This window comes from Chionomys nivalis, chromosome 1 (assembly GCF_950005125.1).
Source record: "Chionomys nivalis chromosome 1, mChiNiv1.1, whole genome shotgun sequence".
NCBI classification, from domain to species: Eukaryota; Metazoa; Chordata; class Mammalia; order Rodentia; family Cricetidae; genus Chionomys; species Chionomys nivalis.
Genome location: NC_080086.1, coordinates 157,285,094 through 157,299,847, shown reverse-complemented (window position 1 = coordinate 157,299,847; position 14,754 = coordinate 157,285,094). Strand labels below are relative to the sequence as shown.

General features: G+C 35.9%; 1 protein-coding gene across 1 annotated transcript in view; it reads left to right on the top strand.

Annotated features, from left to right (window-relative positions):
• The window catches only part of Cntnap2 (contactin associated protein 2), a 2,085,894-nt gene that overhangs the window by 815,999 nt on the left and 1,255,141 nt on the right, over positions 1 to 14,754 (top strand). Inside the window, exon 4 of the mRNA XM_057766295.1 lies at positions 642 to 789. Coding sequence (XP_057622278.1) covers positions 642 to 789 — 148 coding nt within the window. The remainder of the gene's footprint in view (positions 1 to 641; positions 790 to 14,754) is intronic.

The window sequence follows — 14,754 nt, the reverse complement described above, 5'->3', positions numbered from 1 at the left end:
ATGCCGGTCATGTGAAAAGAAAATAGAGCCTATGGTAGTTCTTTGGGAAGAAATGTGTGTGTGTGTGTGTGTGTGTGTGTGTCTGTGTGTGTGAATAAAAGGATATCTGGATACTTTAGCCCATTTCTCTCTTAAAATAACATTTTTTTTCATTTCTTTCCCCCATAAATGTGAAAGAAGGTGTTGCATGTATATGTCTGTATATGTGAGGTTGCATGTTGTACATGTGTGTTGAAGCTCAAAGTTGATTCTTGGTCTTTGCCCATCACTTTCCACTTTATTTCCTGTGGCAGGTTCTCACCTGACCAAAAGCCTTTCTCTTCTACAAGTCTAGCTAGCTAGCTTGCTCTAGAGATCCCATCTATCTGGAGTCTTGGGATTCCTGGAGGCCCCCCACATCTGCTACCTTCTGTATGTTTTCTAGGATCCATTCTTTAATTCTTATCTTTCATGGCAAGTGTTTTACCTACTTAGTTATCTCCTCAAAGCACCATAACAGTGAATTTTTAAATAAAAGAAATGAAAAATGTTATTTTCATGTTTCTGATGTGAGAAGATGAAACCTTATCGCTGGAGAAGAAAGTATACCTTTGTCTCTGTGGTGTTCTTCACAGGTTTCTAAATGCTTTTTTTCTTTGCAGGCTTTTCCTGGAAACGTCAATTCTGACAGTGTGGTCCGACATGACCTGCAGCATGCCATTGTTGCCCGGTATGTCCGCATCGTGCCCCTGGACTGGAATGGAGAAGGCCACATAGGACTGCGAGCAGAAGTCTACGGCTGCTCTTACTGTGAGTGCCAAATGCCAAGGTCACATTTGTATCATGGGTCAACATCGTTGAAATTGCAAACTTTATTTTAAAGTTGCTTACACGTTTTAAAAATCAACTGGCACACACATATGTATGTATATAGCACTGGGTTGTTTTCATATTTTAGGATATAAATATATAACACATATATGCATCTAAGGATATATTAACTGAGTGCTGAGGAGGTGACATGACGCCTGGACTGTATTAAATCCCGAGGTCTGTTCTCAGTACCTCATAGCTAGATGTGGTGTTTGATGCCTGCAATCAGAGCAAAAAGCATGAAGAGACAGAAAAATCAGAAATTCAAAATCATCCTCAGTTACATAGTTAATTTGTGACAATCATGAGCTGAGATGAATGAGATCTTGTGTCAAGAAGCGTTATTTTAAATAGAGTGCGTTAAGAGAGGGAGATAGAAGTGATTTTGCTTACTGCACTGAAGTAAGTATTGGTTAAAATGAATGAATTCTTATGAATTATTTAAAAGCAGGTGATCTACCCAAGATCCACCCTCTGGCATTTGGTAAAGAGTTAAAATTCATTTTTGAAGGCTTCCTTTGACTCACCATGTCCCTCACCTTAACTTCTCATTCTTCTTTAGATGTCAAAAACTGTAAATTTTAAAGTTTTTTAAATTTTTATTTGTGTGTGTGTGTGTGTGTGTAAGAATGTGTGTGTCCCGGGTGTGTGTGCAGTAAAGGACAACTATTTGGAGTTGTTTTTTTTTTTTTCTTCCATCAGTTGGTAATGAAGACCTTAGACTGTCAGGCTTGGTGGCAAGTGATTTTAGCTGCTGAGACAGTCTGTCAGCCTCCACCACTGGGTTATGTTTTTCACTTTTTAAGTTCAATTTTACACAAAATGTTTCTTTTTATTTAATTGTGCTTTAATCTCCATCTTTAAAAAGTTCTTAACTATATCACACCTAAATCTAATGGATCCAATATGTGGGTTTGGGGGAGTGGAAGGCTGCTATCTGTTTTCTCTGCTTGCGGTAAAGTGGGCCACGCATTGTCCAAGATTTTCGACAGGACTGTCAGTAGGCGTGTAAAAGTGTAGCAGTGTTGAATCTTATATACACAGCTGTTCATTACACACACACATCTATGGTAAAGTTTGATTTATAAATTAGACATGGTAAGGTATTAAGAGATTTGCAATACTAATGAAATAGAACAATTAAACAATTTGCTGTAACTAAAGATGCTTAAACCTCAGAAGTCCTTTTTTGTTTCTGCAATTTTATATTGAATATTTTAGGAAATAGTTGAATGTGGGGCACTGAAACCTTAGATATCAAAACATCAGATAAAAGATAGGAGACTAATGTATTTCTCTTTCTCTTCTGCCCTCTTCCTTTCCTTTCTTTCTCCCTTGGCTGCTCTTTACCTTTCCTCTGAGCCTCCTTATCTCCCTGTATTTGTATTTACATCTTCTGCCTCCATAGGATCCCAGTTACATCAAAACTCTATCTGCAGAAGTTCCTTTAGGTCAAATTTGAGGATGGATTTTTTTAAAGAAGATATGTCTTCACTTATTTTCTTTGTGAATTCTTGCTAACACAAAGCCACTTTAAAGATTGCTGCATTTTTGAAGCTACTAGACAATAAAAATTTTATCTGCAAACACTGACTTTATAACATTAAATTTACAGTATTGTATTTTCCTGTCCACCCAGGACATGTTTTTCTTATTCTACCAATTGCACAAAGGAGAGAAAATGTTGGGAATAGACAGGAAGGGGAATTGGTTTATCAGCTTCTGCAAGAAATACCAGTTATACTTTTACCTGTCATTTCTTACAGACACATAAACATAAATCGTCACTATAACCATAAAGTGCAAAATTCCTTCTTTAAGAAGACCGTTAAAATTAATGGAACACTTAATATTTCATAATAAATAGTATGTAAGGTTTTCATTTCTGTGAGAATTTAGTTGCAAAGACTCTTGTAAGCAATAGTTACAGTAGTTACAGAGATAATGAAACAGTATCTTCTCAGTTCAGAGACAAATGCTTAAGAATGCAATAAAGAAGCCAGGAAAATTATTTAAATATTCATCCATTAACATTATTTGCTCATTGCATTATAAACATATATATCTATATATTCCATATATAATGAAAATTGGGATAGATTTAACTCATTGAGAAAATGTAACATTTCAAGGAAATGAGTTAGATCTTTGGGAGAAGCCAACACAGAACCCCAACATAAATTAAGGTTCTTTCTACTGTGTGTTATGGTATTCAGGGACACAGAAGACAGAGCATCATCCCACTGGTTTATTTTATTAAAATCTTTGTTAGAAATAGCCATATTTTGAGATATTAATTATTCACTCTTATTCTACTGTATAAACTAATATTCAAATTGATAAGCATTGAGTTGTCTTTAGCTTTTGTTTGCTTGTTTTAAAGTTGCTGTTAGTGTTTCTGATGGTATAGATATAGGAATTTGTGAAACCCTGTCATCCAGTGTGACATGGGTCTTCCTATCTTGACATCAGTACAGATATGATTATCTATATGAGACCCTCACAAGATTTGCTCCACTTATTCTGTTGGTACTGAGGGATGAAATAGGCAGTGCATATGTTCATTGGGTTCTTTTACTCCAAAGTATATGCAGGCTATTAGCATGGGCTGTTGGAAAGAGACCCTTCTTCCTTGTTGTTTCTGCCTATAAGTTGATCTATCATACTCAGTTAAATTCATGAGTTCCTCAAAGTTAGCCTTGGGTAGAGTTATCATTTTAGTATGTCATCATTTTCTTATGTGCAGTGAAAAGATGCTTACTTTTGCCTCCCTAATAAAGATACAAATAGAGGGTATGATATCATACTAATGTGTGGTGTGCATGCATGCGTGAGTGTGTGTGTGTGTGTGCGTGCTCAACTTTGGTCAAATGGACTAAAGATTTTATAAACTGGATGTATCCATTTACATCTTCACAAGTTCTGTGAGAATTCCTGTTTGTGTACAAATCCAGACGTTTTAAAATTAATTTTGAGGTTTTAGTACATGTTCATTACATATTATTTAGTTTTAGTGATGAGTGTCCTGACATTTTAGAGAGGTTAGAATTGTGGATCACTACTGTTGTCTTTTTTTTTAAGTATTTTTAAAAATATCTGCTCATATTTCTGGATGCAGTCCTTATTAATTAATTAATTAGTCAGTTTTAAATAAATGATCAAAGCTTTTTCTCTCTCATTTTCTCTCTCTCTGTCTCCCACAGAGCCCTTATTATGAACTCTAGACATCTCACGTTTAATGTTTTTCTTTAGAAATTTTTTCTTTTCTTTTTTTTTTTTTTTTTTTTTTTTTTTTTTTTTTTTTTTGGTTTTTCGAGACAGGGTTTCTCTGTAGCTTTGGAGCCTGTCTTGTAGACCAGGCTGGCCTCGAACTCACAAAGATCCGCCTGTCTCTGCCTCCTAGAAGTAATCATTTTAAAATATGTAGTATAACTGAGGTCATTTAGCATTCACAGTAAAAGAGAGTCTTCTCAGTTGTAGTTTAAATATGACAACACACTCTATAGTCATAGAAGTCCAAATTTAAGATGTAGAGTCTGTTCCCTCAGGGGAATTTTCATCACACCTGTGCTTTGACAATCACAAGAAAGGAAGAAGAAATAGCTAAAACAGAACAGGAGGCCAAACTTTCCTAGGAGAAGCCTTCCAGGGAGCACACATTATATATGTTAACATTTATGTCAATAAATATCAGTGCAGTATATAATAAGTGAAAACATTAAATAAATATAAGATCAAAATTGAAAAATAGCATTATAATTATTTAGCTAGTAGTCCCCAAACATATTAGAGCCTGATTCTTAGAACCTAATTCCTTGTTAAAACTAAGTTTGCAGATGTGATATGCAGTCCTGGCACAAGGAATGCAGCATGTATTACCCGGTGAGAGCTACCTTCCCTTAGGTACTCATACCATGTATTACCCGGTGAGAACTACCTTCCCTTAGGTACTCATACCATGTATTACCCGGTGAGAACTACCTTCCCTTAGGTACTCATATCATGTATTACCCGGTGAGAGCTACCTTCCCTTAGGTACTCATATCATGTCTTACCCGGTGAGAACTACCTTCCCTTAGGTACTCATATCATGTATTACCCGGGTGAGAGCTACTTCCCTTAGGTCACTCATATCATGTATTCCCCGGTGAGAACTACCTTCCCTTAGGTCACTCATATCATGTATTACCCGGTGAGAACTACCTTCCCTTAGGTCACTCATATCACCTTTAAGAGAGCTCAGCTGAGGGAGATCGCGCAGGTAGAGGAAGAGGAGGCACTGTGGACCCTGACGCCAGAATGGCAGTAAAGTAATTGCCTATCAAGGAACGCTGCAGTGACCAAATGCTGTAGGAAAAAAAAGGAGTCAGCTCAACCCTTTGATAGAGTGTGGCCTTGCCCACACTTTGATTTCATCCCTAGGAGACTAATCACTGAATCCTGTCTCAGGATAATAAAAACAAAACAAACAAAAGCAAAATCAACCTTCTAGATGTGAACTGAAGTTTGTGATTGTTCTTCATAGTTCAAACAAAAAAGCCATGCTAGCGACAACATGATGTTAGCAAATCAATCTTTCCAAGAAGCAGCTCTCGAGCAGTGCCCTCCAGCATCCCACAGATGTTCCCTGCCTGCTCCAGGGACTGGCCCAACTCCTTACCAAAGGACTCAACATCCAACTATGACAACCAAAGAGTTAACTTTGTAGTTGTTTAAAATCTTTGTGGATATGAATTTAAATAATGTGACTTCTGGCTTCATGTTAGAGTGAGGAGTTGGAAGAACAAAGCCCTCTTTGCTTTTCATTCTATGTTGGTATGATCCAAGCAACCCATAACTGTTGTTTTATTTTATTTTATTTTATTTTTAAACAATACCCTCTCAGCTTTTTTTTTTCCTTAGTAGTCTGAGGAACTCATTGCTGTCTAATGGGTGATGACTACCCACTCCTCTGAACACACCAAAGGTACAGAGCACATTCTTTGTAGTCTGTTTTTGAAAAATGTGAAGTACATTCATTTCACATTTTAAAAAGGTGAACTATATTCATCGTAGGAAAACAATATGTGACACATTTATGACTAACTTTTCGGGAGTCACCACTGTTTAAATTTATACTGAAATATGAACTAGAATAGACACTTAGATGACTTTGCTTTGCCTTAATCTTCTGCACTCTTCAAGCGGGAAAGGCAGTCTGGGAAATGTAGATCAGACTTGCCCTCCCACTTGTCTCTATTAGTTGGTAGAAATGCAATGTGTTCCTGGGTCTCAGCAAGGATAACTGTAGCCTAGAGTACTCCTGTGGAAGAGAGAAATGCATTCTTTTATCCTTCTACAAATGCCTTGAAGGCTTGTCAGGGGTCTCTCTTAATGGGCAGCTAAGGCGGGAGAGCAGAGTGGGAACCCTTTGCTGAGTGAGCACGTTTGTACTCCACGCTCCCCTCTTACATCCTGCAGTTCTTCCATGATCATTTTGGCATTTGAGAAATTAGTCTCCTTCCAGGCTGAAAACAAAAACTGCCTCTCATTACCTTGTATGGAGAAGTTTAGTTCCAGGCCATTGCTCTGCAGCCTTCATATCCTCTCCTGCCCTAAGTCCCTTACTTTTTCTGAGTTCTAATACACCCGTTGGAAACTCACTTGTTCAGTCCCCTCTGCATTTAGTTTCCTTCAAGTTAACTGAATCTAATCCATGCTGTAGTTTTAAAATCTTATAGATGTAGACCACATATATTAGCTCACTTGCCCTTAATCCTGCACTGACCCTAACCATTTTACTCCACATTGAAAGTATGGCAGGAAGTACAAAAGAGAAGCCTCTGTTTACTAACCGTAATATATGGCTGCTTTATATAAGCATTCCATTTACAGAGGACAAATGTGCAGTGTAATGATAATTTCCTATAGCAAATTCTAAATTAGTTTTTAACCAGAGCCTTCACAGCTGTTAGATTAGCTGTTAGATTGAGAATTGAGAGTACAAACTATTGTACTATGATAACATTTATATGTATCCCAATATGGATGATCACCTGCTAAATTCTAGATGATTTAACCTGAGAAAACCATAGGAGAAAGTTGACACAAGTATAGAAAATTATATCTAAAGGAGCTGAGAATAAATGCTACAGAGACTGTTTCATCCTTTTCTGATGGGTTAGTGTCACATCTTCTTTCCAATAACAGCATCCCTTCTAGGGACTACAGCTAAATCCCATAGATACATTCTACCAAGACAAGAAAATACCGCCATGCACTTATGTGTTCTTTGCTCACAAGGGCTTTTGTAACTTCTACACACAGTAAGCAGTGAAACATGAATTTGGTTCTTTACAGCTCCACAAAGGATAAATTTTAAATAAAGATGATAGCAGAGTTGGTTTTATTTAGAAGTTAAGAGAGACACACATTGTCTAAAAAATATACCCAAGCTTGAGGTGGTAAACATTCATTTCAGCATTCATTGGCTGAGCACTTTAGTGTCTAGCTTTGCAAAGCCTCTTATGTGTGTATGAGTGTGTCTATACTTCACTATATTCATATGCCCTTTTTAAATGACACTGGTTATCAGATTTAGAATGTACTCTAATCCAGGAAGAATCCCAATTAATGTATGAAATCTGAAAAGTTATCAAATCAGTCCACATTCTATGGTTCTTTGTATGTATAAATTTTGAGAAGTACGTCAATACAGAGCTGTATTTGTTTATTGAAATCTACAACAATTGAGATTATTTTAGCTGGACATAGAAAAAAACAGCTCTAACAAAGAGCCTGTGCTGTCCTGTTTAAATTGCACATTTAATCTTGTATGGGCAGAGGGAACACTGTGTTCTCAATTTCTCTGATTCCATCAGGGAACATTTCCTAATTGTCATATGTATTTGGGCATTTGGAAACAACTAAATCTTGATCCATGTCCTCTAGAGGACTGTGTTTTGAAAGATGACAAGGAAGTATCTGGCTATGGAAGCACGAACAACACAAAATCATCAGCATGGGTAATGGCATAAAGCAAAAGCCAGCCACCTTTTAAAGAATGACAGAAGTGCGATAAAAAAGTATTTCAGATAAGAAATTTGTACAACAGCTAAAACTAGATTTTTCGACTGCTGCTTATTACTAAAATGAAAGTGTGTAGTTGAAATGAACATAAATGAACTATTTTAATATTGCCTAGCATATTAATACATTTTATGAAGATTAATCAACTTAATGAATAAATTACATTACACTATTTATAAAGTGTTTTCTAATTTACCTTAGAATGCAAATCTGGTAATATCACATCTGTGCTTAAAGAAAGTTGATAAGGTTACATTGACCAGGAAGTCTATAATTAGTTTGAAATTGACTTTCCCTGTGTTTGTATAAAATTCCACATCTCGTCATTGAGCTACTGGCAATTGATGTCTGCTATGGGGGAAAGTCAGTTTTCTTCAGGATTGTTATCTCTGAGAGGTTGTGCATTCTCCAGTGGGTGGTCATAAGCCCACACACATACAGGTAGCACTGGGTAGACTCATTCAGCTTAAAGAACGAAACACATGAAGTTGGAAAGGAAAATTAGGAGGAGGGCAGACATGGCAGAGGAGATAATCTGAGTAGATTTGATCAAAGCACATTATATGTATACATGAAATTTTCAAATGATAAAAACATAATAAAACACACTTGTATATTGGTTGAGTATGGTATGTTGACAAAATGCAACTCAAAGCCTGATTTGACGGTGAAGATTTATTAGAACATAATTAATTACAAAATAAGCTAAATTTTAAATAAACAATATAATTTCTTTCTACTCACCAAGCACTTCTGTTAGTTTCATAGTATATCATTTCTCTCTTGCATTTATGCTCCACTAATTGAAACTCCCCATTTCCAAACTAACAGGTGACATTTTTTTTTTAACATGTGTTCATGCAACCTGTTCTACTTGCCTGGAAAACAGCCCACTTTTCCTACACCTAGACAACTTTTCTTATCTTGCAACATAGAGCTCCAATATAATTTTCAATATGAATTATTTTAGCTCTGGAATAGTCTAAATCTTCCTTCTTTCTTCTATCTTTATGAATGGGAATTATTTTCCAAAATATCTCCAGACTGTAAGGTAATGAGTAGACAGGAAGGCAGGCATTGACCATTAATTATATTTTCATCTTATTAATTTGCATTTATATAAACGTGCAAGAAATATTTTCTGAAGTAACTAATATCAGATATTTATTATGTCAATGTAATTTATGTTCTTAATGAAATATTGCAATTATTTGAGTAGGCAAAATTGTTTTATTGGTTAAAAAGGACACATATTATATATAAACATATATATGTATACATACATGCTTACATATATGCATATATATAATGATGCTAGGGATTGTACCTAGGATCTTATACATGCTCAGCAATTGCTCTACCCCTGATCTACACCTTAGTCACTGATGCATTATCTTGAATGGGTAATGTTCTGTTGACCTGCAAAATGTTTAAGTAACTGGCATATTCAATGCATTAATAAATGCTTTAACAGAGTTACATGAAGCAAAAAAAAACAATGTTTCTTTCACTCACTTATCTTTTAAGTCAACTATTTGTAGTTAATATTAATTCAAACTGTAGTAACATGAGACTTAACATATGTATAAAATCATGATGCTATCATGGGCTTGATTCTTAAATGAATTTGAAAATATATGTAAGTCAAAATAAATATGGACAATAGTTTCCAATATGAGTTCCAAGAAAAGCAGCTACTTAGCACTGCCAGACGAGTGTGTTAACATACACAAGACATGCAGGGTTGTCACATTCCCACACTGTTAGAGTAAGAAAATATCACAAATGAGTGAATTTCCTGCCGAACAGAAATTACTTCCACAGGGTGGATTTTTCTTCAGTCCTTTTTAAAGTATTTTATACTTCAAACTGAATCCAAATGTTTTGTAATAAATAGAGTATATGTGCATTCTATGATGTATAAATATAGCTCCCTTAGGAAGTTATAATGAGGCAAGAGAAGTCACTCTGATATTTGGGAGATTATGAAAAGGATGCCCAGGTTATCCATGCCTTGTTTTATCCTTACTTCAGAAAATGCCAAATGCAAGCTAAATATATTAAAAGATAAAAACATTATTTAGCATTATATTGCTTCACTGGTCAGTTGCACAATGGCTCTAACTCCTGGATCAACATTTGAAAGCAATGTTTAAAGTGAAAAACAAAAGGTTAATCAGGAAAAATATATGTATTCCCATTTTCCTGCCTGTGAGGAGATAGGTTGTCAGGACTGAATTATTTTTGTGTGAATTTCTGCACTGGTAAAATAACTACTACTGAGTTGGCTTGATGAAGAAGTGAATGTAACCTTCTCCTTGGGCACAAGTTCGCATTTTGAAGACCTGCTTAGCATAACACTGATTTAGATGTGAAAATTGCATTGCTTACCAAGATGTCTAAGTTTAAATTTACTCTCAAGAACTTTAAAAGTGAAGTTGACTTATAAAATCAACAGAACTATAATAGCTAGCAAAGAACAGGGAATGAACGTGCATTTGAGCTCCTTTGTGTTTCTGAATTATGAGTTGTTTGCTCCTGTCATAGAAATGAGATGATGTGATTTTTTTTACTGCATACAGTCATCCAAAATTCTTTCATTAAAATAATTTTCCATGAAAAGTAAATAAAAACAGAAGTTTACACATATTATTGCTTCTATTTGACAAAGTGTTGAAAGAGAACTATACTCAGGTGTGCATTACAAATAACCATTTTAATTAGTGCAGAAAGATCAATATGTGCATCCCACCAGAATGTTAAGGCTAAGAATTTCTCCAAAGACCTTCCAGGAAATACTTTCTTTTTCTAATGAGACCCAAATCCACAGGGTTGTGTGACTTGCATAAGAGAGTTAATTACAGTCCTGGAAACCCTGTATAATCCTCAGCCCTGCCCCACCTCTGAAATTTAATAACTTTTCATCATGCTGAAGTCTCCCCTGATTTTTCTTCCCTACCCACAGTGACTTTCTACAGTCTAAGCAATGACCCACAGATGATGTAATTTTGGGTCTTCTAATGAGCATATGCATGGTCTGGCTCATCAACTATCACTATGAGAGCATATAGAAGATATTCAGTAAGGACAGTATCTCAGTAACTGTCTACCTTCCAGATGTCCAAAGGTGATTCAGATGATGAGATGACTGATTCTTCTATAATGAACATTGGGGAATAACTCACAAATAAACACAGCTCATGCTTTTGGAGACAGAAAGTTTATCCATCTTAGCCAATACTTTCCTCAAACAACCCCAATTCTGAGAGATCTTACGCACAGAGCACAGCAATACTTATTGAGGTAGTGAAAGGCAGGAAAGGTCTAAGTCACAGAGATGTACTTTGTCAACATTTAAAAATCAGACATCTCTGTTTACTGAAAGGAAAAAAAATAAAAATTAAAATACTGCAAATATATACAAGATTTGTTTACTAGTTTTTATTCTGAGCAGTAAGTCTTAATATCTTTTTACCTGTTGAAATTGACAAGACAGATAAAAGTAAATATTGAGGCAGGCAGTTATCATCATCATCCTGAATTAAAAGGAACAATATAATAAAATAATCATTTAGTGTGATCATTTTTCAAATACCAAGCAATCTAAATCATGTAAAGTAGATTGAGAACGATCTAAATCATGTAAAGTAGATTGAGAAGCGATCCAATTTTTTTTTTTTTTTTTTTTTGCACAGGCCAGGAAGGATTGAAGCTTCCTGTGCTCTATTTTATTTCCAGCTAGATGGAGGAATAACATCAAAAGAAAAAAAGTTACTCTTACTTTGAATATTTACCCTCAAGCATCCTAAATTTGAGTGTCAGGAGGAAAAAAGTATCTTAAAAATATGTGTTGAAGAGGATGACCTTGTTTAGGGTACTTATATAAACATGCTTAGCATTTCTGTTATAGGATTATTGAATGAATATGCCCTCTGGTCAGCAACCGGAGTCCACTCCTCAGAGATCAGCAGGTACTGGTCTTGGATCTGAAGAAGAGATTTGGATTTGGTGACTACATCCTTGTGAGCAGAGTTGGGAATAGAACACACAGTCCTTACCAAGGTTTCCACTTTCCCGACTGTGAGGCATACAGCATCTGCTTCACTCTTTATACCACAGTATCCTGGTTTATTTCCCAAAATTAGGGGTAATGTTAGGCTGTAGATAAGACTTAATTTATAAGTCTGTTTTTTACCGTGCAGGTTATATTAACACTTCCTTTAGCATAATCAACAATGTCCAAAAAGAGCATGTTCCAATCTTTCCTCCAGGATGTCAAATTCCATCATAAAATCACATCATTGGTTAGTACTATGTTAAACTTGCGATATTAAGCCTGTTTGCATGTCGTACGATGCATAACACATTGGCTGAGAGAACTGAGACTGGTTTGGTTTTAATTTTGGTTTTCCAAGTATGTGGTCACTTTTTAAAAAGGTTCAATGAGGTTCTGAGAAGAAGGTATATTCTTTTATTTTTGGATGGAATGTTCTATAGATGTCTGTTAAGTCCATTTGAGTCATAACATCTGTTAATTCCCTTATTTCTCTGTTCATTTTTTTGTCTGACTGACCTTCCCAGTAGTGAGAGTGGAGAGTTTAAGTCTCCCACTATTAGTGTGTGGGGTTTAATATATGATTTAAGCTTTAGAAGTGTTTCTTTTACATATGAGGGTGCCCTTGTATTTGGGGCATAGACGTTCAGTATTGAGGTTTTCTCTTGATGGACTTTTCCTGTGACTATTATGAAATATCTTTATTTGTCTCTTTTTATTGATTTTAGTTTGAGATCTAGTTTTTTAAATATTAGGAATGCTCCATCAGCTTCTTTCTTAGGTCCATTTGATTGGGAAAAAAATTCCCAACCCTTTACTCTGAAGTGATGTCTGTCTTTGAGGTTGACGTGTGTTTCTTGTATGCAGCAGAAGGATGGATTCTGTTTTCGTATACAATCTGTTAGCCTTTTTCTTTTTATAGGTGAGTTGAGTCAATTTATATTAAGGGATATTAATGACCAGTGATTGTTATCTCTTGTTAATTTAGTTTTCATTGTTGTGTGTTTTTCCCTTCTTTGGGATTTGCTGCTGTGAAATCGTCAATTGTCTGTGTTTTTGTTGATGTAGCCAACTTCCTTGCAATGGAGTTTTCCTTCTAGTACTTTGTGTAGGGCTAGGTTTGTGGCTAGGTATTTTGTTAAATCTCATTTTGTCATGGAATATCTTGTTTTGTCCTTCTATGGTGATTGAAAGTTTTGCTGGATGTGGTAGTCTGGGCTGGCATCCATGGTGTGTTAATGTCTACATAATGCTTGACCAGGACCTTCTGGCTTTCATTGTCTCCATTGAGAAGTCAGGTGTAATTCTGGTAAGCCTGCCTTTATATGTTACTTGGCCTTTTTCCTTTGCAGCTTTTAATATTGGTTCTTTATTCTGTATGTTTAATATTTTGACTATTTTGTTGCAAGAGGACTTTTTCTTTTAATCCTGTTTATTTGGTGTTCTAGAAGCTTCTTGTATCTTCATAGGCATATTTTTGTTTAGGTTGGGAAAGTTTTCTTTTATGATTTTGTTAAATATATTTTCTGTGCTTTTGAGTTGAACAACTTCTTCTTCCTCCTCCTCTTCTTTCTCTTCCTCCTCCTCCTCCTCCTCCACCTCCTCCTCCCCCTCCTCCTCCTCCTCCTCCTCCTCCTCCTCCTCCTCTTCTTCTTCTTCTTCTTCTTCTTCTTCTTCTTCTTCTTCTTCTTCTTCTTCTTCTTCTTCGTCTTCTTCACCTATTATTCTTAGGTTTTGTCTTTTTATGGTGTCCCATATTTCTTGGTTATTTTTTGTTAAGCTTTAGTTAGATTTAATGTTTTCTTTGACTGATCAGTCTATTTCCTCTATTGTAACTTCAGTACTTGAGAGTCTCTCTTCTATCTCTTGTATTTTGCAGTTTATGCTTGCATTTGTGGTTCCTGATCATTTTCTCATGATTTCTGTTTCTATAATTCCCATGACTTGTATTTTCTTTATTGTCTCTATTTCAGTTTTCAGATCTTCAATAGTTTCTTTCATATGTTTGATTGCTTTTTCTTGGTTTTCTTTAAGGGATTTGTTGATGTCTTCCAAGGTTTTGTTTGTCTTTCCTCCATTTCTTTGAGGAAATTTTTCATTTCTGCTTTAAGGGCCTCAAATATTATCCTTTATCTATATTTGGTTGTTCTAGTCTTGCTGTTGTAGGGTCACTATTTTTTTTACTGGTGTTGTATTGTTATTTGTGGAGCTGCATGTGTTCTTACCTTGTCTACTCAACTTTTCCTCTGATTGGTGTAGTTGGTTCTATCTGTGACTCTGGTGGTCAATCTTCCAGGTGCCTGTGGATCCAAGACTCAGATGATTGCTCTTCATGGTGCATTCAGTGTCACAATTCCTGTTAGTCACTTCATGTCCCTGAAGGTTACTCGGTGTGCCCAGGGTTTGTTCTGCTCCTGTGGAGTTCACTGCCTCAGGCCTGTTTTGGCCTAGGTCGCTTGCTCAGTTCTGTTTCTGTAAATGTCCTTGGTCTGGATTGGCTCCTGCAGAGGTCCCTGGATTGGGGTTGGTCCCACAAAGTTCTCTGGCTCTGATATACTCCCTAGAACATCCCAGACTAGGTTGCTCCCAGAAAAACAGAGATCCTATGATGACAGAAGTCACGAAATAATTCAATACCAGTTCAGAATTATCAATAATAAAAGGGTTATTTATTTAAGGGAAAACTTACATATCATTGTCCTAGATAATAGTCCTCTGCACAAACAGGAACAGAGTCTAGCAGCCTAAAGTGGAGCTGAAAGCAAGAGAAGGAGTACATA